The sequence below is a fragment of the Coregonus lavaretus genome (assembly GCF_964263955.1).
Source record: "Coregonus lavaretus genome assembly, chromosome: 6".
In the NCBI taxonomy this organism is placed as follows: Eukaryota; Metazoa; Chordata; class Actinopteri; order Salmoniformes; family Salmonidae; genus Coregonus; species Coregonus lavaretus.
Genome location: NC_139993.1, coordinates 61,526,512 through 61,553,936, shown reverse-complemented (window position 1 = coordinate 61,553,936; position 27,425 = coordinate 61,526,512). Strand labels below are relative to the sequence as shown.

General features: G+C 42.3%; 1 protein-coding gene across 1 annotated transcript; it reads right to left on the bottom strand.

Annotated features, from left to right (window-relative positions):
* Positions 1–962: 962 nt before the first annotated feature.
* LOC311130787 (phospholipase A and acyltransferase 4-like) lies at positions 963–2,679 on the bottom strand. The gene is made up of 4 exons (XM_084163585.1): positions 2,617–2,679; positions 2,372–2,468; positions 1,665–1,942; positions 963–1,563 (listed from the first exon to the last, which is right to left on the bottom strand). Exons 2-4 carry the CDS (start codon positions 2,466–2,468, stop codon positions 1,459–1,461), a joined length of 480 nt encoding a protein of 159 aa, XP_084019711.1. The 5' UTR covers positions 2,617–2,679; the 3' UTR covers positions 963–1,458.
* Positions 2,680–27,425: the final 24,746 nt, after the last annotated feature.

Below are 27,425 nucleotides of genomic sequence, written 5' to 3'. Positions count from 1 at the left end.
ATTTTGGGGTATTGTGTGTAGATTGATAAAAATAATTTAATTCAGAATAAGGCTGTAACATAACAAAATGTGGGAAAAGTCAAGGGGTCTGAATACTTTCTGAATCCCCTGTAGGTCCCTCTCCTCACAAGGAACAATTTTGCCTCAGGCACCCATAAGGTCCACAATGATGAATGTTTTGCCATTTAGAATTTTGTGAAAAACACTTAAAATGCTACTCCTCTGACACTGAATGACCGATCTGCACGAAACTTGACATGTGGCATCTATGGACAAAGGTCTCTCAATGCACTATTTTTCAGACTTGTACTTAAAACAACATGACCGCTATTGACCAATAAACATTCACATGGGCGTTGTCTAGTCTTGGATTTAGAATCACTTTCAATTTACATTATCCATTAACAATGCTTTTAAATTCAGGAGTAGGTTTAATCTGGGTCCCGCAATCTGTCTCTAAAAGTAAAAACGGGGCTAATACGTTATAACAGAATATATGATTAACATGAACTGTATTGGGGGACTTTTCATACAGTCAATCGCCCTCTAGTGGCCTCATGGGTGGAATGTTATTAATATTTTTCATAATGTAATAATACACTCTTTTTATTTTAACAGCCGAAAATCCAGTGTTTCGATGTCAAACAGTTTGTTATGTTTCAGTCTTCTGTGATGTATATAAAGTCTACTTTTGGGATGCAAACTCAAAATTGAATACATTCCAACTCTGTATCTGACATGGTACAGGTGTCTTCTTTTTAAGCCCATAACCATGTGTGGGAAGTTTATACTTTTGTTTCTAAGTAGATTTGTTTAAGACTACCAAGAAACACTCCGTGTGACCCTGATTTAGCCCACTGCAGTAAAAGGTTAATCAAGATCATGTTTTGATAATATAAAGGCAAGTATCTTCATTTAATATTCTGTTTGCTTTGAAGGAAAAATGACCCCACAACCACATTGGTCTTTGAGATGGTCCTTTATTCATTGGGCTATAAACAACATTTTGCATCACTGACATTCTCCATACCTGGTGCCGACGAAGGTGGCGGCCTCGCGACTAGCTCTTAGGAAACTTTGCAATATGTATATTTTTACATTTACATTTTAGTCATTTAGCAGACGCTCTTATCCAGAGCAACTTACAGTTAGTGAGTGCATACATTTTCATACTGGCCCCCATGGGAATCGAACCCACAACCCTGGCGTTGCAAACGCCATGCTCTACCAACTGAACTACACGTATATGTAGATGTACATATTCTTAAATTCCATTCCTTACTTAGATTTGTGTGTATTGGGTATATGTTGTGAAATTGTTAGATATTACTTGTTAGATATTACTGCACTGTAGGAGCTAGAATACAAGCATTTCGCTACACCCGCAATAACATCTGCTGAACACGTGTATGTGAAAAATTAAATGTGATTTGATTTAGACTCATGAGACCGAATAAATTATTTACTAAGTTTGATTGCTGCAGCAGTTGCAGAAATAGCAAATAGAGCCAGTCCACCAAGCAGGCCAGAACCAGTTAACAAATCCATCATGAAGTCATCTGCCTGCAAGGAAAAAGACAAGCAGAAAGCAAATTAATATGGAGTGCATCTCCTCAAGCAAAGCATTAATTAGAAAATTATCTTAATTATACTGTCTTAGCTACCTGTTTAGACTCTGATTTGCCATAACGGAGGAAAGTTACAAAATGCTCGCAGTTTTGTCCAAGGACGTCATATTTTCCTGTGCGACCTCTCATTTTGTCCACCTCCTTCAGAATGACGTCAGCCCTCCTTGGTTTGTACTCGTCATCCCAGTAGTTGTTGATTCTGTAAGTATTCCCTGCTGCCACATCCTTTAACGTCTGTATTGTAACCGTGCCTTTACAGGAAAGACTGCCGCTGGATGAGCTAACACTGCAGAAAGCTAGTCTTGAAGGGCCATCTACAAAACAGGAAGAAATAAAAAAGTGAGTGTGTGTGTGTGTGTACACATGTAAGTGTAATTGTGTGTTTTGATGCGAGAAATAAAGAGGCAGACAGAACTCAGCAGATACTGTATCTGACTGAATAAGTTCAAAAATCTGTAGCTCAGCTGGTAGAGCACGGCGCTTGTAACGCCAAGGTAGTGGGTTCGATCCCCGGGACCACCCATACACGAAAAAATTTATGCACGCATGACTATAAGTCGCTTTGGATAAAAGCGTCTGCTAAATGGCATATTATTATAAAAAGTTCTTACTCTATCAACCATGTTCAGATATCAGTTTTACTGTGCTGTTAACATTTGACTTCAGATGATGTTTACACTCTCCTCCAATTCTGGAATTGGAATATAGGCTACCACAAATACATTTCCAGAAAAATATCATACCTGGAGTTACAAAATGGATGACCTCTCCATTTCCAATGTACAGAGCCCAGTGGTTGTATGCACCTCTGTTTATCTCAATCATGTCACCAATCTCCATCTAAGAATAAGGTGGGTACGAAGACATTTAATTACGTAACACACACACACAGACACAAGCATTGTTAAACATGTCCACACACACACCTTTTATGGTACTGTTGATTAATAATAATTAGCATTATTCAAAGATCAGCAACAGTACTTACTGTGGTAGGACTCCTGGTTTGTATGTGAATGTCTCACTGTTGATTGTGCCTTGTGAAAAAAACCTAGTCCTTAGATTACAAGATCCAAAACCTACATCCTGTTATTCAACTTACATCCTGTTATTTATTCAATTTACATCCTGTTATTCAATTTAACTCTTTGAGACCCAAGCGTTTTTGCAACTAGCTCTACCTCTGGCTTAGAATGTTTGTTTCTCGATTTAAAAAAATTCTACATAATCACTACTTCAGAAAGGAAATATGTTTAACCACTTATTAAGGAATGAATAATGCAAGTCTTGGCGACATAGGCTCTGCTCCTTCAGGTTAGCTCACTGCAGAAAGCGTTGTTTAGATATGATCAAATATACTCTGTGTATATATTAACCATGTGTAGCATGACCTTTGTAACGTACTGTATGTCTCATGTCCATGGAGAATGTCAGTGATGCAAAATGTTGTTTATGGCCCAATGAATAAAGGACCATCTCAAAGACCAATGTGGTTGTGTGGTCATTTTTCCTTCAAAGGAAACAGAATATTAAATGAAGATACTTGCCTTTATATTATCAAAACATGATCTTGATTAACCTTTTACTGCAGTGGGCTAAATCAGGGTCACACGGAGTGTCTCTTGGTAGTCTTAAACAAATCTACTTATAAACAAAAGTATAAACTTCACACACATGGTTATGGGCTTAAAAAGAAGACACCTGTACCATGTCAGATACAGAGTTGGAATGTATTCAATTTTGAGTTTGCATCCCAAAATTAGACTTTATATACATCACAGAAGACTGAAACATAACAAACTGTTTGACATCGAAACACTGGATCTTCGGTTGTTTAAAAAAAAGACATGTTTATTAATTATTAAATTATGATAGATATTAATAACATTCCACCCATGAGGCCACTAGATTGACTGCAGGAAAAGTATCTATGGAGTATCCTCCCATACAGTTCATGTTAATTATATATTATGTTATAATGTATTAGCCCCGTTTTTACTTTTAGGGACAGATTGCGGGACCCAGATTAAACCTGCTCCTGGACTTAAAAGCATTGTTAATGGATAATCTCAATTGAAAACGATTTTTCATCCTGGACTAGGCTTAATCTGGGTCTGTGAAACCTTTACTTTAATGTTCTGAACTTGTTCCTTGAATGAATACAGTAAGATAGGAGAACAATATACTGTTTATCTACAGTAAACAAGGCATGGGTAAACAGGTCGCCCCCACCAATGATGCATCGCCCCCTTTGGGCCAATCAGTGGAATTGTGTAAAAGACTGATCTCTATGGAAAGACACATTATTCACCCAAGTTTCGTCAAAATCAGGCCAGTGGTGTCTGAGATATCGCGTGGTTTAGTTAGACCATATACCTGAACGTACAGTGGGGATAACAAGTATTTGATACACTGTCGATTTAGCAGGTTTTCCTACTTACAAAGCATGTAGAGTTCTGTAATTTGTATCATAGGTACACTTCAACTGTGAGAGACGGTATCTAAAACAAAAATCCAGAAAATCACATTATATGATTTTTAAGTAATTCATTTGCATTTTATTGCATGACATAAGTATTTGATACATCAGAAAAGCAGAACTTAATATTTGGTACAGAAACCTTTGTTTGCAATTACAGAGATCATAAGTTTCCTGTAGGTCTTGACCAGGTTTGCACACACTGCAGCAGGGATTTTGGCCCACTCCTCCATACAGACCTTCTCCAGATCCTTCAGGTTTCGGGGCTGTCGCTGGGCAATGCAGACTTTCAGCTCCCTCCAAAGATGTTCTATTGGGTTCAGGTCTGGAGACTGGCTAGGCCACTCCAGGACCTTGAGATGCTTCTTACGGAGCCACTCCTTAGTTGCCCTGGCTGTGTGTTTCGGGTCGTTGTCTTGCTGGAAGACCCAGCCACGACCCATCTTCAATGTTCTTACTGAGGGAAGGAGGTTGTTGGCCAAGATCTCGCGATACATGGCCCCATCCATCCTCCCCTCAATACGGTGCAGTCGTCCTGTCCCCTTTGCAGAAAAGCATCCCCAAAGAATGATGTTTCCACCTCCGTGCTTCAGGGTTGGGATGGTGTTCTCGGGGTTGTACTCATCCTTCTTCTTCCTCCAAACACGACAAGTGGAGTTTAGACCAAAAAGCTCTATTTTTGTCTCATCAGACCACATGACCTTCTCCCATTCTTCCTCTGGATCATCCAGATGGTCATTGGCAAACTTCAGACAGGCCTGGACATGCGCTGGCTTGAGCAGGGGGACCTTGTGTGCACTGCAGGATTTTAATCCATGATGGCGTAGTGTGTTACTAATGTTTTTTTTTTGACTGTGGTCCCAGCTCTCTTCAGGTCATTGACCAGGTCCTGCCGTGTAGTTCTGGGCTGATCCCTCACCTTCCTCATGATCATTGAGATCTTGCATGGAGCCCCAGACCGAGGGTGATTGACCGTCATCTTGAACTACTTCCATTTTCTAATAATTGCGCCAACAGTTGTTGCCTTCTCACCAAGCCGCTTGCCTATTGTCCTGTAGCCCATCCCAGCCCTGTGCAGGTCAACAATTTGATCCCTGATGTCCTTACACAGCTCTCTGGTCTTGGCCATTGTGGAGAGGTTGGAGTCTGTTTGATTGAGTGTGTGGACAGGTGTCTTTTATACAGGTAACGAGTTCAAACAGGTGCAGTTAATACAGGTAATGAGTGGAGAACAGGAGGGCTTCTTAAAGAAAAACTAACAGGTCTGTGAGAGCCGGAATTCTTACTGGTTGGTAGGTGATCAAATACTTATGTCATGCAATAAAATGCAAATTAATTACTTAAAAATCATACAATGTGATTTTCTGGATTTTTGTTTTAGATTCAGTCTTTCACAGTTGAAGTGTACCTATGATAAAAATTAAAGACCTCTACATGCTTTGTAAGTAGGAAAACCTGCAAAATCGGCAGTGTATCAAATACTTGTTCTCCCCACTGTATGTGCCAGTTGTACTCGCGCTGCTAAAACACTCGACCACTGCTACTCCAACTTCCGGGATGCCTACAAGGCCCTCCCTCGCCCTCCCTTCGGCAAATCTGATCACAACTCCATTTTGCTCCTCCCTTCCTATAGGCAGAAACTCAAACAGGAAATACCTGTGCTAAGGACTATTCAACGCTGGTCTGACCAGTAGGAATCCACGCTTCAAGATTGTTTTGATCATGCGGACTGGGATATGTTCCGAGGCAGGTGAGGTGGAAGGCCGAATGTATCCCTGTCCCAGAGATTCTGAGACATATGTTTCCATAGCCACCGTCTCCTCCTGTGACGGAGGATACACGTGACTCCTGGGAAGTGCTGCGTCTACCTGGAGATTTAACGCACAATCCCCCCGTCGATGGGGTGGTAATTGAGTCGCCTTCTTTTTACAGAAGGCGAGAGCCAAATCGGCATATTCGGGACGGGATGTGCATGGTGGAGACCTGGTTCGGACTCTCCACCGAAGTTGCACCTATGGAAACACCTACACACCTCCCTGAGCACTGATGTGACCATCCCTTCAGAGCCCTCTGTTGCCACGAAATAGTGGGGTCATGATAGGCCAACCAGGGAAGCCCCAACACCACAGGAAACGCAGGAGAATCGATCAGGAAGAGACTAATTCTCTCCTCATGACCCTCCTGCGTTATCATACATAGTGGAGCTGTGACCTCCCTAATCAGGCCCGACCCTAAAGGACGACTATCTAAGGCATGTACAGGAAAGGGCACATCAACAGGAACAATAGGGATCCCTAATCTAAGTGCAAATGAACGGTCAATAAAGTTCCCAGCTGCGCCTGAATCTACTAGCGCCTTATGCTGGGAACTCTATACATACACACGTGCGCAACAGGGAGCTCTGTGTGAGTCGGGTGCCTACTCACCTGGGATGATCCACCAGTGCCCTGCCTGCTGCCTCAACTCCCTGGGAAACCTCCCCAGCACCGACCAGCAGTGTGCCCCCCCTCCGGTCACCCTTAGAGCAGCACCTCCGAGCTCCATAGGTGTAGACTCGGAGGTGCTGGGGGATGGAACGGACGGACCCCAATCCGAGCGTCCGCGGGTGGCCAACAGGTTATCCAGCCGGATGGATAAATCCACCAGCTCGTCGAGGTTAAGGGTGGTGTCCCTGCATGCCAGCTCCCGACAAACGTCCTCACGTAGACTACACCGGTAATGGTCGATCAGGGCCCTCTCATTCCATCCCGCGCTGGCAGCCAGGGTCCTGAAGTCCAGTGCGAAGTCCTGTGTGCTCCTCTTCCCCTGTCTGAGATGGAACAAGCATTCCCCCACCCCTCTCCCCTCAGGCGGATGATCGAAGACCGCCCGGAAGCAGCGGGTGAAATCCTCATAGCGAACCAACGTTGCGTCTATTGCTCCCCATTCGGCGTTGGCCCACTCCAGCACTTTCCCCGACAAACAGGAGATGAGGGCGGACACTCTCTCGTATACCAAGGGAGCCGGATGGACCACCTGGAGCAGGAACCCCTGGCACACGGCAGCCGTCCCTTCATATGGCTTCAGGAGCGAGAGCCGAATCCCACTGGGTCCAGGTGACGGAGGGGTGGACAGCGGTGTGGGTTGAGGTGAAGTTGATGGGGTTGTGGGAAAACCCTCTCTCTCCCATCGCTCCATGGTGTGCAACACACAATCCATGGCTGTGCCAAGATTGTGGAGCATCGTTGCGTGCTGCTGGACGCGCTCCTCCACCGGTAACGGAGGACTGGGTGCACCTGCTGACTCCATATGGGGTGCGTGATTCTGTCAGGTGTCAGTGTGCAGCGGTAGGACGGAGTCAGGCGCAGGACACAGAACTGAGTAACAGACAAACTTTACTCGAAAAGAAACAACTCTAATTTCCACGCAGGGAAATACAGCAGCTCACAGACGTCTTTAACACAAAACAAAGAACTATCATGCACAAAACCATGAGGGAACCAGAGGGTTGAATAGGGAAATAATTATAACGTGATGAGAACCAGGTGTGTACAATCAAGACAAAACAAATGGAAAAAGAAATGTAGATCGGTGGTAGCTAGAAAGCCGGTGACGACGACTGCCGAACGTCGCGCGTCAAAGAAGAAGCACCAACTTCGGCGGAAGTCGTGACATTATTGACATATTTACCACATGGATGCATGCTTCCCATGGTGTTTAAAGAGCACATGATGAGACAAATATTGTTCATAAAATACTGCCCCTGTCATTGGTTAATATGTGCATAGCATCAGTGCATTGTGAATGACCACTGAGAAAACACCCTGGACAACAGTTAATTTGTCTCTTCAGTAAGTACAAAATGACCAAAGTGTCACTATAAAATGTTCACATACTAATTGGAACTAGGAAACTCAGAAATGTCCGACTTGCTAACTGGTTGTAGTTATTCACGTATCTTGTTCAACCAGTTAGCAAGTCGGAAATGTCAGCTTTTCCTAGTTCCGACTAGCACGTCACCATGGCATAAATTCAGAGACGGCTCCTTAACATGAAGAATTCATATCACAAATACAAAGCGTTTTATACCTCTTGATCCTGTGTTATTAGTAAATACTTCACCATTTAAATCCTGTTTAACTCCAAAATATATACAAAATATACAGTTAATCACAATTGACAATAGATTTAGAAGAAGTCTAGTTGGTGATTTGTTATAATACAGTGGTCTGACTGCTTGGAAACTAACTGCAGACACAGTTCAATACAATACTAATTTCACTGACAATGTTGCATTCAGAGCCCTACTTTTCTCAAACATAACAGTCAGGTTGTCCGGGCCGTGGCTGGGCCACTCAAGGACATTCAGAGACTTGTCCCGAAACCACTCATGCATTGTCTTGGCTGTGTGCTTAGGGTCTTTGTCCTGTTGGAAGGTGAACCTTCGCCCAAGTCTGAGGACCTGAGCGCTCTGGAGCAGGTTTTCATCAAGGATCTCTCTGTACTTTGCTCCGTTCATCTTTGCCTCGATCCTGACTAGTCTCCCAGTCTCTGCCGCTGAAAATCATCCCCACAGCATGATGCTGCCACCACCATGCTTCACCGTAGGGATGGTGCCAGGTTTCCTCCAGACGTGACGCTTGTCATTCAGACCAGATAATCTTCTTTCTCATGGTCTGAGAGTCTTTAGGTTGCTTTTGGCAAACTCCAAGCGGGCTGTCTTGTAACTTTTACTGAGGTGTGGCTCCGTCTGGCCACTCTACCATAAATGCCTGATTGGTGGAGTGCTGCAAAGATGGTTGTCCTTCTGGAAGGTTCTCCCATCTCCACAGAGGAACTCTAGAGCTCTGTCAGAATGATCATCGGGTTCTTGGTCACCTCCCTGACCAAGGCCCTTCTCCCCCGATTGCTTAGTTTGGCTGGTCGGCCAGCTCTAGGAAGAGTCTTGGTGGTCCCAAACTTCTTCCATTTAAGAATGATGGAGGCCACTGTGTTCTTGGGGAACTTCAATGCTGCAGAAATTTTCTGCAAATGGTCTGAATACTTATGTCAGTAAGGTATTTCTGTTTTTTATTTTTAATACATTTGCAAACATTTCTAAAAACCTGTTTTCGCTTTGTCATTTTGGGGAATTGTAAATTCTGTAACATAACAAAATGTGGAAAAAGTCAATGGGTCTGAATACTTTCCAAAGGCACTGTATGCCAGTGGCGGCTCCTGAAAAAATTCTCAGGGAGGGCAATTTTTCTGATGATTTAGGTGACCTACACACATTTTAAAAAAGATATGTCCAGCAACAACATGAAGACAGGGGCAGCATATAAGTCAATACCAGAAGCATTTATTGACTGATCTCAAAAGTGTTGGCTTACCAGGGTTGGTGGAGCCCTCAGTTTCATCTTTGCCTTGCAAAGCTAACTCAAACACTCCGCAAAACTTCACACACTGGATTAGCCGGCTGAGGATGTGGCGGTTCTTGCTAATGTCGTAGTAAATATATTTGTTATAGTGAATATGGAATATGATATGTTGAGTAAAATGTTGTGCTAAGATCTATTTAGGTCAGGAGCTGGTTATAAGTTATGTTCCTATCCAATAACAATGGACAAAAGGGTCCTATCTTGTCAGCCTTGTCAGTTTCAGTTCTCCAGTAAACTTGTGATTATCAACACTAACCTCATCGTTGTGGCGGCGGACAGCTAGCCTGTATCCCTCATCCAGTTGAGTGGCAATGTTCACTCTCCCCAAAGCAGACAATCTCAAACAGCTATCCATGTGGGTCTTTGACATCTCATGTTTCTTAATCTTTCCTGAAAGATGGTGCATGTCCGTTACACACCAGTCGCTGTCCAAGCGGTGCTGTCTGCCGTGCCGCCTTCAGGGTGAAAGAGTAAGCAGGGGGTAGCAGAAGACTGCATTAGCTACATCGCAGCCTGCTAGCCAGGTTTTTCGTTCGTACCAATTTTTGGAAAATCCTCGGGTGTAGGACTTTCCGCCTTTAGTAGAAACCTGTTGAATTATTAAATTTGGTCTGGGAGGTCCTAATTGTTTCGTTGCCAATTTATCTTGATTTGTTCGCCGACAAAAAGTAACTTATTTCAAAGAGACAATCGAGTTGCACTGAACGCTATAGCCATCTTGATAGTAGTACGTGAATTGATTGACGCTGCTACCCGCTCTTTTCTTAGTTACGTTCATGGTTATGTTACGTATGACGAAAGCGCGTAAGTGCAAGCCCTCAGAAACCCATAGAGATTGTATTGAAAGCTCTGATATTTGAAAAAAATAGATTTTACATGGGAGTCTATGAGAGAATTCTGGGCGATTTTCAACCTGACTGAAATCGCCCCAAAAGGGGGGGGGGGGGGGGGGGGGGCATTTGAAGCACGACTTTAGCCTGATTGGACATTTAGTGGCAGATCAGACATCTAGATTAGAACACTGATAACTACTGTTGCCGTGATATAATTGATTAGAAAAAAAATCCCTTCCTTTTCCCGTTTGGCAGTGCGTCGCCCATATCGCCCTAATGAACACACCGCCCCTGCTGTATGCACCGAATTTCATGACATTAGGTCAAATGGAATTAGGGGCATGACCGTTCAGAATTTGCATTTTCAATCACTTGTTATAGTGCCACCATCTGGCCAATCAGTATTTAAAAAATTGTTTCTGATCTCTATGGCAAGACGCATCATTCACCAAATCGGGCCAGTGCTGTCTGAGATATTGCGTGTGACAAAAGAACGTACGAACATCCTTAAGGACGGACACGGAGACAGGTCTACAGTCCCCTCCCCGATTTCATCTTGGGGGACAATAAAGATGAATTATGGTCCTGAGCACCAAATCATGAAATACTTTGCCCAATAGACCCTTTTCCAGTACACGACACACTGACATCACGCACAGATGAGTGCAACTCTTGGCGGCAGTAAGAAAGCCTTCGCCATCTGCGACATTCAACATAGCCCATACGTTGTTATTACTTCTAAACAAAATAACGTTTTGGGGTTCTCATACACTTACAATTATGTTTTGATTCTTGCTTGAACAGTTGCTAAGAACATATTTGGTTGTGATCTTTGCAAAATAACTACTTTGGATGCAGCTGTTGTTAGCTAGAATGTTAACGCTCATTGATATAGGCTGTAGCCAAAGCTAGCCAAAGAGCCATTTTACTGGTTGAAGTTGAAGTATTTTTTTATGTATAATTGTCACAATCGTTGATGAACGGGTCAGACCAAGGCGCAGCGTGATATGCATACATGTTTATTTAGAGGAGTCCACGGCAGCACAACACAACATACCTTAACTGGAACAAGATCCCACAACCCACTAGTGCCAATAGGCTGCCTAAGTATGGTTCCCAATCAGAGACAACGAGTGACAGCTGCCTCTGATTGGGAACCACACCGGCCAACATAGATCTAGACATAATAGAACACCAACATAGAAATACACAATATAGAACATACACACACTGACTCAACATATACGAGTCCCCAGAGTCAGGGCGTGACAATAATGCAGTTGATTTGCGATGACACAAACATTATATTAAGCAGGACATTCATACGAGCCATAAAATCCAATTATATTCCAAAAGTAGTGTGAAAATCCCTCATAAGCGACATGTAAATAGAGGCTTTTTTTGCTGGTGTTCTATAAGAACTCCCCTTGTTCTGCCACCAACTTGTGCGCATCGCCCTCGTGCGCAATGTTTGCCAACACAGAAAGCTATTAACTATTAACAGGTTTTCAGACCACCAACAGAGGGCAGTAACAGTTTACCTTCCGATGTATGGGGCATGAACATGGGACTGTTGCAAACTGTCAGACAGGAGAGACATTTGGGAACAGGGACGGCCTGTTCAATAGGGCGATATGGGCGACGCACTGCCAAACGGGAAAAGGAAGGGATTTTTTTTCTAATCAATTATATCACGGCAACAGTAGTTATCAGTGTTGTAATCTATACGTCTGATCTGCCACAGTGCCACACTGCCACTAAATGTCGAATCAGGCTAAAGTCGTGCTTCAAATGGCTCCACCCCCTTTTGGGGCGATTTCAGTCAGATTGAAAATCGCCCAGAACTTCTGTCATAGACTCCCATGTAAAATCTATTTTTTTCAAATTTCAGAGCCTTCAATACAATCTCAATGGGTGTCTGTGGGCTTGCACTTACGCGCTTTCGTCACATGAACGTAACTAAGAAAAGAGAGGGTAGCAGCGTCAATCAATTCACTACTACTATCAACATGGCTAGGCTTCAGTGCAACTCGGTTGTGTCTTTGAAAGAATTTCCTTTTTGTCGGCGAACAAATGAAGATAAATTGGCAACGAAACAATTAGGACCTCCCAGACCAAATTTAATAATTCAACAGGTTTCTACTAAAGGCGGAAAGTCCTACACCCGAGGATTTTCCAAAAATTGGTACGAACGAAAAAAGACATTGCCACTCACTCAACTGGATGACGAGGGATACAGGCTAGCTGTCCGCCGCCACAACGATGAGGTTAGTGTTGATAATCACAAGTTTACTGGATGTGGATATGGTGTAATAAAGGCAGTTTATTCAGAGGTAAATATATCTGGAATCGCGTTCACGGACCCGTTCGTCAAACTCTTAAAAATGAACTTGGGCTGGAAATTGCCAGGAACCTCACGATAAGATATATGCATCAGCATTGCGAGTCTCATGATTCTATACGTATTGCGATTCGATACTGTGATTTTATTGCGCACCATATGTCTGTTGCAGAGGGATCAGAAAGCCATGAGAACGAGTTTTGATCAGTCATGGAAATAAAAGTGCTGAAAACAAATTGGCTCCCAATGTGAAAAGATTGAGAACAAGCTATGAAGGAACAATAATGGTGTTTTGGTGCAGGTACAGCCAACTAGCGCTAAAATATTGCGATATTGTCAATACAGTATATCGTAAAGTATCACTATGTAACTCGATTTCTTTCACCCCAATCCCTCAAATTAACGGTAAATAACTGAATTGTTTGCCCCACATTTAGCTAAGATGATTAGCTAGCCAGCTAAAATGTTTTAGTTAGTTAGCAGTCGCATCTACAATAGTTTACTGTCAATAACATGTCTCCAAAAATGACGTGGTGTCTCCAATTGTGTTGACATTTTACAATTGCAATGCGCATCCATGAGTATCCACTTTCTGTAGCTCAGCTGGTAGAGCATGGTGCTTGTAACGCCAAGGTAGTGGGTTCGATCCCCGGGACCACCCATACACAAAAATGTATGCACGCATGACTGTAAGTCGCTTTGGATAAAAGCGTCTGCTAAATGGCATATTATTATTATTATTATTATTATTATTATTATTATTATTATCTGAAGAGAGCCCCGAAACATTGTGTGCAGACATTTTATGCAATAAATGAAGTAGGTTCAATCTAGTAGTTCTGATCTTCTGATTGGTCCTGATGAGTTGGGCGAGGTCCCCTGCAGGCTACTGTCACTGTTGCATTGGCTCTGAGTCGGGTTCTCTGTCTTCAAATGTTCAGCCTAAGAGAGGGGATTTTTGTGTGTGTGTGTGTGTGTGTGTGTTTAACAGTGATGATGTGTGTGTGTGTGTTTAACAGTGATGATGTGTGTGTGTGTGTGTTTGTGTGTGTGTGTGTCCTCAGAGCAAGAACTCGTGAGTTGGAAGAACTGAGAGGCCTATGGCGTGGGTGTTGTCCTTGGCCACCTGCTGACAAGGCTGACAAGATAGGACCCTTTTGTCCATTGTTATTGGATAGGAACAGAACTTATAACCAGCTCCTGACCTAAATAGATCTTAGCACAACATTTTACTCAACATATCATATTCCATATTCACTATAACAAATATATTTACTACGACATTAGCAAGAACCGCCACATCCTCAGCCGGCTAATCCAGTGTGTGAAGTTTTGCGGAGTGTTTGAGTTAGCTTTGCGAGGCAAAGATGAAACTGAGGGCTCCACCAACCCTGGTAAGCCAACACTTTTGAGATCAGTCAATAAATGCTTCTGGTATTGACTTATATGCTGCCCCTGTCTTCATGTTGTTGCTGGACATATCTTTTTTTAAATGTGTGTAGGTCACCTAAATCATCAGAAAAATTGCCCCTCCTGAGAATTTTTTCAGGAGCCGCCACTGTTTGGGAATAACACCTAAAATGTTTGAAAATCCTAGATAAGGCTTTTAAAGCATGTAAGCATGTTATATCTATGGAAATGTAGAAGATTATATGTCTCAAAGTCTTGATAATGCTTGAGAACTGGCTTGATTAGACTATGGCTGATATAAAATCAACTTCAAATTAAAGTTTATTGGTCGCATACACAGATTTGCAGATGTTATCGCAGGTGCAGCGAAATGCTTTTGTTTCTAGCTTTAACAGTGCAGTAATACCTATCAAAACAAAAAAACTATACACACATTTCTGAGAATATAATGTAAAAAATAACACCCCAAAAAATGTAATACTGCAAAGTTGGCTAGAAACAGGTTAACCGTGTCTGAAGAACACTGTCTGATTGTGTTCTCTGCACAGCGCTCTTTATTGGGCAAACATGAGGTAGTCCTACACTGTTGAGCTTTATCAAGAACTACATTACTGTAGGGCAGTGGTTCCAAACCTTTTTCGGTTACTGTGCCACCAAGTTAATTTTGCTCTTCCCGGAGTAACCCTGAAGTACCCACTCATGTGCATTTACCAGTAGGCCTGTGGTCTCATGAGTGGATAGGCCAAGTACCCCCAGGGGTCCTTGTACCCCTGGTTGGGAACCACTGTTGTAGGGTACCTGTATTCCTACTAATGAGAGTTGTTAACGTTGTTATTGTTTCATGTCCGGTTCGCTCCGGCTGTTGTTATAATTGTTTAATTATTTGAGCAGCAATCATCGACTAGCAAAGTTGATACATTGTATCATTTAACCTCACCTGTGAGAGTGAAGAAGAAATTCAGCAACTCTTGGAGGACAGTGGAAGTTGATAACAGTTGATAAAACCAATGCATTTTGGGCCATTGTCTTCACTCTTCACCAGGGGTTTACAGGTGAAAAGGTAAGGAGGCTCTTAAACATGATGTGATTGAGGCCATTTGAAAAATAAGGAGGCGAGGAGAGGACGGAGAAGAGGTTGCAAGGAGTAGAGCAAAACCAATTGAGATTCTCCCCCGCTGTCCTCCAAGAGTTGCTGAATTTCCTCTTTACTGAAGAACGAGGTAGCGACCGCTTAATTGCACCTCACCTGTGAGAACCATGAGCACGGCCAAGTCTGATTAGGCAGACTTTACAATGCAGAAAACCATTCAAAAGTTATGATACAGTGAGGGAAAAAAAGTATTTGATCCCCTGCTGATTTTGTACGTTTGCCCACTGACAAAGAAATGATCAGTCTATAATTTTAATGGTAGGTTTATTTGAACAGTGAGAGACAGAATAACAACAAAAAAATCCTGAAAAACGCAATTGATTTGCATTTTAATGAGGGAAATAAGTATTTGACCCCCTCTCAATCAGAAAGATTTCTGGCTCCCAGGTGTCTTTTATACAGGCAACGGGTTGTGATTAGGAGCACATTCTTAAAGGGAGTGCTCCTAATCTCAGCTTGTTATCTGTATAAAAGACACCTGTCCACAGAAGCAATCAATCAATCAGATTCCAAACTCTCCACCATGGCCAAGACCAAAGAGCTCTCCAAGGATGTCAGAGACAAGATTGTAGACCTACACAAGGCTGGAATGGGCTAGAAGACCATCGCCAAGCAGCTTAGTGAGAAGGTGACAACAGTTTTTTTTTTTTTTTTTTTGGGGGGGGGTGGATCAGCTTAATATTGCAGATAGATTTTATCTTCTATCAATGTAATTGTCTGCATCACTTCCAATCTCCCATGTTTTTTTTAATTTTTTTATATATATATTCCCCTTTATTACTTTTCAACCCCACCATCCTTTCCCTATTTGGAGTAAATTAGTGAACAACAACGCCCAGGCCTCTACTTCCGGTCTATACTTATATACTTACTATCTACACCTTATGGACAGAGTTAATTTTACAATAATTCTATATATATATTTATATATATATATATATATATATATATATATATATATATATATATATATATATATATATATATATATACTTATTTATTTATTTATTTAATTTATTTTTTAATTTTTTTGCTCCTGAACTTCTTCTACTCTCAACCTCTCCAATCATTTTCATGATGTCCATCCGGTTTGCTTCTAAATGCCATATCTTTCTAACTGTGCTCTTTCCCAAAAGCTCCCAACATACAACCTATATACTTATTATGGACACAGTATGCTTACATTATTAGCTATCTTTGTTATTATTTGTTGTTATTTGTTATTAGTCCCATCCTTCAACTCTATTCAATACCTCCCATCTATCTCTTAACACCATCCATATAGGATTTCTATTTGCCATATATATTTCAACCGTACTGTGATGTTTTACAAAAGTTCTGAACCTTTCTATTCTCATTGCTTCTACAGATTGTGAATTAAAAATAAACATTTTTGCTAAAAGTATTATTATATTATTGATTGATTGACTATGACTTTTCAGATCACCCAGTAATGCTATCTGCAAGGTTAGTTCCAGGTAAATATTGCAATCCTTTAGCCATTCCTGGACCTGTGTCCAAAAACAAGCTACAAATGAACAGAACCAAAACAAATGATCTAATGATTCTATCTCTTCACAGCAAAATCTGCAGAGCTGGGAAGATTGTATCCCCCATATAAATAACATTCTATTGGTAGCAAGAATTTTATATAATAATTTAAATTGAAAGATTCTAATTTTTGAATCCGGTGTCGTTTTGCGTGTCAGTTCATAAACACTATGCCATGGGATCGGTACGTCAAAGATCTCTTCCCAACTATTTTGCAATCTATATGGGACGGCTGTCAATCCTTTGGTCCTTAAGTGAAACTGATATACTTTTTTATTTATCACAGTTTTCCTTAACCAATTATGTTATTTAATGCAAGGCCGACAGACAAGTTCCTTACTTTCTCCCCCTTCAACTTTCCTCTTCCACTTTTGCGGTAAGGCTGCAATTATTTGGTTGTAATTTTGGGTAGAGCAGACATTTCCATATGTTTTTGTTAGCTGCATGTGCGACATAACTCCACCAGTCCTACCGATGATATCATTTACGAAGATTATACCTTTTTTAAACATTCTGTCAAAAAATAAAGGTTTTTTGTCAATTAGTATATTTGAATTTAACCACAATATTTGTTGCATTATTTGTTCTGTCGTTTCTGGAGGATTAAATTGAAATTGCAACCAACTTTCTATGGCTTGTTTTAGAAATAGTGACATTTGGGAGATTATTTCCTTTTCAAATAACTGAAAGTGAGAGGTTGTAATCTGAATAAAGGGAAAAAGGCCTTTCTTGAACAGTGGGTGAGACAATCTTACTAATTTGCTTGAGAACCAGTTCGGATTTAAGTATAACTTTTGGATGACTGAAGATGTTAGTGATAGGTCTAATGGTTTAATATTTAATAATTTCTGTCCTCCGAATTCATATTCATTATATAAATATGCTCTTTTAATTTTGTCTGGCTTGCCGTTCCAAATCAAATTGAATATTTTTTTCTCATATAATTTAAAAAACTGTTTGCTAGGCGTAGGCAAGACCATAAGCAAATAGGTAAACTGGGATAATACTAAAGAGTTAATCAGGGTGATTTTTCCACAAATTGACAGGTATCTTCCTTTCCATGGTAGTAAGATCTTATCTATTTTTGCTAACTTTCTATTAAAATGTATTGAAGTGAGATCATTTATTTCCTTTGGGATAAGTATTCCGAGTATATCCACATCACCATCAGACCATTCTATTGGTAAACTACATGGTAATGTAAAAATTGTATTTTTTAGTGATCCAATACGTAATATAGTACATTTGTCATAATTTGGTTTTAATCCATAGAGGTTAGAAAATGTATCTAGATCCTCTATGAGGCTGTGGAGGGATTCTAGTTGTGGATCTAAAAGAAAACATGAATCATCTGCGTACAATGACACCTTTGTTTTTAAGCCCTGTATTTCTAATCCTCTGATATTATTATTGGATCTGATTTTAATAGCTAACATCTCGATGGCCACAATAAATAGATATGCCGATAGTGGACAACCTTGTTTCACTCCTCTTGACAGTTTAAAACTTTCTGAGAAATAGCCATTATTTACTATTTTACACCTAGGGTTACTATACATGATTTTGACCCATTTTATAAGAGATTCTCCAAAATTGAAATGACAATTGACAACAGTTGGTGCGATTATTCACAAATGGAAGAAACACAAAATAACTGTCAATCTCCTCGGCCTGGGGCTCAATGCAAGATCTCACCTCGTGGAGTTGCAATGATCATGAGAATGGTGAGGAATCAGCCCAGAACTACATGGGAGGATCTTGTCAATGATCTCAAGGCAGCTGGGACCATAGTCACCAAGAAAACAATTGGTAACACACTACGCTGTGAAGGACTGAAATCCTGCAGCGCCCGCAAGGTCCCCCTGCTCAAGAAAGCACATATACAGGCCCGTCTGAAGTTTGCCAATGAACATCTGAATGATTGAGGGGAGAACTGGGTGAAAGTGTTGTGGTCAGATGAGACCAAAATGGAGCTCTTTGGCATCAACTCAACTCGCCGTGTTTGGAGGAGGAGGAATGCTGCCTATGACCCCAAGAACACCATCCCCACCGTCAAACATGGAGGTGGAAACATTATGCTTTGGGGGTGTTTTTCTGCTAAGGGGACAGGACAACTTCACCGCATCAAAGGGACGATGGACGGGGCCATGTACCGTCAAATCTTGGGTGAGAACCTCCTTCGCTCAGCCAGGGCATTGAAAATGGGTCGTGGATGGGTATTCCAGCATGACAATGACCCAAAACACACGACCAAGGCAACAAAGGAGAGGCTCAAGAAGAAGGACATTAAGGTCCTGGAGTGGCCTAGCCAGTCTCCAGACCTTAATCCCATAGAAAATCTGTGGAGGGAGCTCAAGGTACGAGTTGTCAAATGTCAGCCTCGAAACCTTAATGACTTGGAGAAGATCTGCAAAGAGGAGTGGGACAAAATCCCTCCTGAGATGTGTGTAAACCTGGTGGCCAACGACAAGAAACGTCTGACCTCTGTGATTGCCAACAAGAGTTTTGCCACCAAGTACTAAGTCATGTTTTGCAGAGGGGTCAAATACTTATTTCCCTCATTAAAATGCAAATCAATTTATAACATTTTTGACATGCGTTTTTCTGGATTGTTGTATTGTTATTCTGTCTCTCACTGTTCAAATAAACCTACCATTAAAATTATAGACTGATCATGTCTTTGTCAGTGGGCAAACGTACAAAATCAGCAGGGGATCAAATACTTTTTTCCCTCACTGTATAGTAGTACTGAATATTGCATTCTTAGGACTGATTCATATAAAAAAATGTTTAGGACTGATTAAGATGTAGCATAGTGAAAAGTAAGTACATGTTGATTTTCTCTTCCAGGTCTGATGGAATGTCCACTACCAAGTTTTCTGATGAGTTTAACAATGATTCTGTATCTCTCCCTTTGAAATGCTTCCTGAGGCAGGTGCCTTGGGAGAACAGTTAGTGAGACGCTGTAATACTATAAAGTATAAAGGTACCCAGATCCGGCTGTTAAGGGAGCTCCCAAATTAAGTAAGGCCTGGCCATTTGTTTGTTTTTACGTTTTACCACACACACACCTGCATACACACACAACCCCACCCGTCTATACAAATGAATATTTGTTAGTGGTGTTAATACCGTGTCTGATTTATTGTGTGGGTTTTTCACTTGTTTTAGAAGGTTCTTCACAGGTTAAAAATGATGCACCGTAAAGGGCACACAAATGAATTTTACTGAAGTATCTCTTGTCTGAAATTTGGTTGAACACCATGTAAGTTCTCCTGATGAGTAGATAATGTTTGAAATCTTTTAAATTAATGAGTGTGAAGAAAATAGAAAGAACAGACTCACTTAATGTTGTTGGATGACCTCTGTTCTGACTTTCTGGTGAGGTCTGATCACCCTCGTTAGAAGATCGGTGACATCAATAGACTAGAGACAGGTTTCCCTTTGAAAAAATGTTTATAAAAGGTATAATCTTTTTAAATGATATCATAAATAGGACTGGAGGAGTTATGTCACACATGCGGCTAACAAAAATATGTATACTAAGACCGTCGCCGAAACAAAGACTGTTCTGCAGAAGAAAAGAGAGGAAGGCTCCACTCTCTCACTTGAGTATCTTACCTAGTTATTTACAGATTATCTCATTTTTGCTCTATTGTAGCTTTGTCAACTATGTGTGTGTTTATGTATACCTGTTCGCACCTCTCCCTGTAGGCTTTACAGACGATCCCCCCCCCCCCTTGGCTGTAACCATTCTAATTTAATGTACCCTGTGCGCACAACCCATGTGAAATTCTGGGTCTCTGGCAGTGTTTGGAACTGCTGGTCTGCACTCAAGAACACCGAGTTCATCTCAGCCTATGTTGCCCTTCAGTCCCTTGACTTTTTGGCCCTGACGGAGTCATAGGTCACCCCAGAGAACAATGCTACTGCAGCTGCTCTTTCTTCATCTGACTATGTTTTCTCTCATAGTCCGAAAGCATCTGGTCATCGCGATGGTGGCACAGGTCTACTCATTTCTCCTAAGTGGAGATTTTCTATTTTCTCTCACCATCTTCTCATTTGAATTCCATGCTGTCACTGTCACTTATCCACTCAAGCTTAACATTATTGTCATCTCGCTCACCAGGTGCCATTGGAGAGTTCCTAAATGAGCTTGACACCTTGATAAGCTCATTTCCTGACGATGGCTCACCGCTCTTCGTACTTGGCGACTTCAACCTCCCGAAGTCTGCCTTAGATTCATTTCTTCCCAACTCTTTCTTTCCCCTCCTTGCCTTTTTTGACCTCACCCTTTCCCAGTCCCCTCCCAATCACAAGGCATGTAATACACTTGACCTCATCTTTACTAGAGGCTGTTCACCTACTAATCTCACTGCAACCCCCCTCCAGGTCTCTGATCACTACTTTGTTTCCTTTTCTGTCTCCCTTTCCTCCAACCCTAACCACTCATCCCCTACCCAGATGATCATGTGCCTTCGCAATCTTCGCTTTTTCTCTCTCTCTCTCCCACTTCTCTATCCTCTTCTATCCTATCATATCTCCCTTCTGTCTCCTGATTCTGCCTCTTCGACCCCACTCTCCTCCCTTTATGCAATCTATGACTCACAATGTCCCCTTTCCTCCCGGCCGGCTTGGCCCTCCCATTCTGCTCCGTGGCTTAGTGACTCATTGTGAGCTTACAGCTGAGCGAAAATGGAGGTAAACTAAACATCCTTTCACTCCCTCCTCTCTACCTTCTCTTCCTCTGTATCCGCTGCTAAAGCCACTTTCTACCACTCTACATTTCAAGCTTCTGCCTCTAACCATAAGGAACTATTTTACACCTTCTCCTTCCTCCTTAATTATCCACCCCCTCCCTCCCTCCTCCCTCTCTGCGGACAACTTTGTCAACCACTTTGAAAAAAAGTTTGACGACATCCGCTACTCATTCACTACTCTGCGCCTTGACCTCTTTCTCCGCTCTCTCTCCAGATGACATCCTGCAACTAGTGAGGTCTGGTCGCCCGACAACCTACCCGCTGAAACCCATCCCCTCCTCCCTTCTCCAGACCATCTCTGGAGACCTTCTCCCATTCTTCACTTCCCTCATCAACTCATCCCTGACCACTGGCTGCGTCCCCTCGGACTTCAAAATGGCCCAAGACGCTCCCCTCCTCAAGAAACCAACACTCATCTGTCAAAAACTATAGACCTATATCCCTTCTTTCCTTTCTTTCCAAAACACTTGTCTCTGATCAACTTTCTCGTAATCTCTCTCAGAACGATCTTCTTGACCCTAACCATTCAGGCTTCAAGACGGGTCACTCAACCAAGACTGCTCCTCTCTGTGTCATCGAGGCTCTCCACACTGCCAAAGCTGACTCTCTCTACTCTGTTGCCATCCTCCTAGATCTATCCGCTGCCTTCAACACCGTGAACCATCAGATCCTCCTCTCAAGCCTCTCAGGGCTGGGTGTCTCAGGCTCTGCACACTCTTGGATTGCATCCTACCTGGCAGGCCGCTCCTACCAGGTGACATGGCGAGGATCTGTGTCTGCACCACTTACTCTCACTACTGGTGTCCTCCAGGGCTCGGTTCTAGGCCCTCTCCTCTTTTCTCTATACACCAAGTCACTCGGCTCCGTCATATCCTCACATGGTCTCTCCTATCGTTGCTATGCGGATTACACTCAACTACTCCCCCCCCCTCCTTCTGACACCCAGGTAGCAACACGCATCTCTGCGTCCCTGGCAGATATCTCAACTTGGATGTCGGCCCACCACCTCAAGCTCAAACTCGACAAGACAGAATTGCTCTTCCTCCTGGGGAAGGCCTGCCCCGCTCAAAGACCTCTCCATCACGGCTGACAACTCCAGTGTTGTCCTCCCAGAGTGCAAAGAACCTTGGCGTGAGCCTTGACAACACCCTGTCGTTCTCTGCAAACATCAAAGCAGTGACCCGCTCCTGCAGGTTCTTGCTCTACAACATCCGTAGAGTACGACCCTACCTCACACAGGAAGCGGTGCAGGTCCTAATCCAGGCAATTGTCCTCTCCCGTCTGGACTACTGCAACTCTCTGTCGGCTGGGCTCCCCGCTTGTGCCATCAAACCCCTGCAACTTATCCAGAACTCTGCAGCCCGCCTGGTTTTCAACCTTCCCAAGTTCTCTCATGTCTCCTTGCTCCTCCACATGCTCCGCTGGCTTCCAGTCGAAGCTTGCATCCACTACAAGACCATGGTGCTTGCATACGGAACAGCAAGAGGAACTGCCCATACATACCTTCATGCTATGCTCAAACCCTAAACCCCAACCCGAGCACTGCATTCTGCCACCTCAGGTCCCTTGCGGGAGGGCAGCTCCCGCTCAGCCCAGTCCAAGCTCTTCTCTCTCCTGGCACTCCAATGGTGGAACCAGCTTCCCCCTGTAGTTATTAGGACAGCAGTCCCTGCCCATCTTCCGAAAACAACTGAAGCCCTCCCTCTTCAAACAGTACCTTGAATAAAAATTACAGCACTTGTAATAAATCAGACACGGTATAAACACCACTAACAAATATTAATTTGTAGAGATTTTTTTTTTTACATTTGACATTCTTGTCATTTAGCAGACGCTCTTATCCAGAGCGACTTACAGTTAGAGCATTCATCTTACGATAGCTAGGTGGGACAACCACATATCTCAGGCATAGAAAGTACATTTTTCCTCAATAACGTAGCTGTCAGTAGAGTCAGAGCTAGAAGTGCAAGTGCTTGTGTAGTGTCGAGTTAATGTTGCTAATTATGCTCTGAAACAAAGGAGTCCGCTTATACTGAGCTTTGATCATAAGTTTTATTTATATCACAAGATTTCAGCATAAGTTTACAGATGTCATGATCACCCGGAGAACAGAGTCCCAAAAGAATAAGTCTGTTCTGATCTTCTTTGTTCAATCCCAGTACTTATAATCTTTCCCAAAATATGGGTGGCTCCCTCTACTGACCAATCCCCTGTCTACAACAAACAGACTCCCTCTGTTCTATGAGGTGTCACTCTAAAACGGCTCCCTCTGAAACTGAATAAACATCCTCTCAGGTTCCACTTGAAAACATTAGCAAAGTCATAATTCTCCATACACTACACTGGTTAAGTGTTTTTTTCAGGAAGCATTTCAAAGGGAGAGATACAGAATCATTGTTAAACTCATCAGAAAACTTGGTAGTGGACATTCCATCTGTCCAGAAAGAGAAAATAAACAAATACTTTGTCTTCACTATGCTACATCTTAATCAGTCCTAAACATTTTTTATATGAATCAGTCCTAAGAATGCAATATTCAGTACTACTATATGTACCATCCTCCCTTTTTCAATGGAGCTTACTACCTTTTGGGCAGGAAGCCTTGATAAAACCATGCATATAAATGATCCTACTGGAGACCCATCAGGAGATCCAGGGGCCCATTAAGCGAAATAGACAACTTCTAAAGTAAACAATCCCAGAGCCCCTTTCTTATAATCTTATCGTCTAGACCTGTTGCCTTGACATATGGTTTGTGTTCTGAACCTTCTGTCCCTGGGACATCAACTGGTCAAAATATGAAACCTGTTGTTTAACAAATCTGCCTTCAAAAAGTTGGTGGACAACATGTCAGTTCATAATGCAAGAGCTCTGATAGGTTGGAGGATGTCCTCCGGAAGTAGTCATAATTACTGTGTAAGTCTATGGAAGGGGGTAAAAACCATGAGCCTCCTAGGTTTTGTATTGAAGTCAAAGTACCCAGAGGAGGACAGAAGCTAGCTGTCATCTGGCTACACCATGGTGCTACCCTACAGAGTGCTGTTGAGGCTACTGTAGACCTTCATTGCAAAACAGTGTATTTTAATACATTATTTGGTGTCGTGAATATATTTATTATAGTTTTATCTAAAAAGGATAACTTTTTAATGTTTCACTATTTGTATTTTTCTGAAATTCACTGAGGATGGTCCTCCCCTTCCTCCTCTGAGGAGCCTCCACTGTATAACTACAACCAGTTAGCAAGTCGGACATTTCTGAGTTTCCTAGTTCCAATTAGTATGTGAACATTTTATAGTGACACTTTGGTCATTTTGTACTTACTGAAGTGACAAAATAACTGTTGTCCAGGGTGTTTTCTCAGTGGTCATTCACAATGCACTGATGCTATGCACATATTAACCAATGACGGGGCAGTATTTTATGAACAATATTTGTCTCATCATGTGCTCTTTAAACACTATGGGAAGCATGCATCAATGTGGTAAATATGTCAATAAGCTCAACTTGGTTTAGATTTGATTTCTCTGCCATGATATAATGATTACCTGTTGATTGTTATGTGTTGTCACTGCTCTGCTACACTCCCTCTGCAAGGTAATGCTTCTCAATGTCAGTTAGAAAATGATTTACAGCTATTTGGATTATTTGTTATTCATTTGTATTTTCTATGAAGAACAGAATGTTTTCTCCCCCCTCTTTATGCGTCCTTTATTTTGATATTAATTTATTTCCTTTCATGTTACTGTAAAATCTCTATATATATTTATAACCGAACACTTGTAAAAAGGCAATTTCTAAAATGTATTAATTGACATGAAAAAAATAAACATATCTAATTCTTTAAAAATGTTAATGTAACAAATACAGTATCCAGGAGCCCTTTCCTTTCCTTTCTCCAACTGCCATCTTAAACCATCATGCTGGTCAAGTTACCAGCTTGTTAGCCAGCTAAACATGACTGGACTAGGCTGTTTGTTATCAAACAAATATCTATCAGCCTGCAAGTAGAAGGGGAAAAATGTAGGCCTAGCTCCAGTAATATATCATAACTTTTGAATGGTTTTCTGCATTGTAAAGTCTGCCTAATCAGACTTGCCCGTGCTTATGGTTCTCACAGGTGAGGTGGAGGACAGCGGGGGAGAATCTCAATTGGTTTTGCTCGACTCCTTGCAACCTCTTCTCCATCCTCTCTTTGCCTCCTTTTGAAAGAGTCTTTGATGTTTTTCAAACGGCCTCCTATTGATCAGACTTTCAGAACTCATTTACCAATCACATCATGTTTAAGAGCCTCCTTACTTTTTCACCTGTAAACCCCAGGCGAAGACAAAGGCTCAAAATGCATTGGTTTTATCAACTTCCACTGTCCTCCAAGAGTTGCTGAATTTCTAGGTTTTCGCCTTTCTGGGGAGTTTTTCCTAGCCACCGTGCTTCTACACCTGCATTACTAGCTGTTTGGGGTTTTAGGCTGGGTTTCTGTACAGCACTTCGAGATATTAGCTGATGTAAGAAGGGCTATATAAAATAAAATTGATTGAAAATTGATTGATTTCTCCTTCACTCTCACAGGTGAGGTGAAATGATATAATGTATCAACTTTGCTGGTGATGTGTGCTGCTAAAATAATTAAACAATTATAACAACAGCCGGAGCGAACCGGACATGAAAAAATAACAACGTTAACAACTCTCATTAGTAGGAATACAGGTACCCTACAACAGTGGTTCCCAACCAGGGGTACAAGGACCCCTGGGGGTACTTGGCCTATCGCAGGGGGTATTTGAGAAGACTCATGAGATCACAGGCCTACTGGTAAAATGCAAGAGGGGGTACTTCAGGGTTACTCCGGGAAGAGCAAAATTAAGTTGGTGGCACAGTAACCGAAAAAAGTTGGGAACTACTGCCCTACAGTAATGTAGTTCTTTATCAAGCTCAACAGTGTATGACTACCTCATGTTTGCCCAATAAAGGGGGCTGTGCAGAGAACACAATCAGACAGTGTTCTTCAGACACGGTCGCCTGTTTCTAACCAACTTTGTATCCTGTTTCCATTGATCATTCTTTAAATGTTTCTACAACTTGATTGGAGTCCACCTGTGGTAAATGCAATTGATTGGACATGATTTGTAGAGGCACACACCTGTCTATATAAGGTCCCATGGTTGGAAGTGCATTTCAGAGCAAAAACCAAGCCATGAGGTCGAAATAATTGTCCTTAGAGATCTGAGACAGGATTGTGTCGAGGCACAGATCTGAAAAAGGGTACCAAAAAATGTCTGCAGCATTGAAGTTCCCCAAGAACACAGTGGCCTCCATCATTCTTAATTGGAATAAGATTGGAACCACCAAGACTCTTCCTAGAGCTGTCCGCCCGGCCAAACTGAGCAATCGGGGGAGAAGGGCCTTGGTCATGGAGGAGACCAAGAACCTGATGGTCACTCTGACAGAGCTCTAGAGTTCCTCTGTGGAGATGGGAGAACCTTCCAGAAGGACAACCATCTTTGCAGCACTCCACCAATCAGGCCTTTATGGTAGAGTGGCCAGACGGAGCCACTCCTCAGTAAAAGGCACATGACAGCCCGCTTGGAGTTTGCCAAAAGCCACCTAAAGACTCTCAGAACATGAGAAACAAGATTCTCTGGTATGATGAAATCAAGATTGAAGTCTTTGGCCTGAATGCCAAGCGTCACGTCTGGAGGAAACCTGGCACCACCCCTATGGTGAAGCATGGTGGTGGCAGTATCATGCTGTGGGGATGTTCTTCAGCGGCAGGGACTGGGAGACTAATCAGGATCGAGGCAAAGATGAACAGAGCAAAGTACAGAGAGATCCTTGATGAAAACCTGCTCCAGAGCGCTCAGCACTTCATACTTGGGC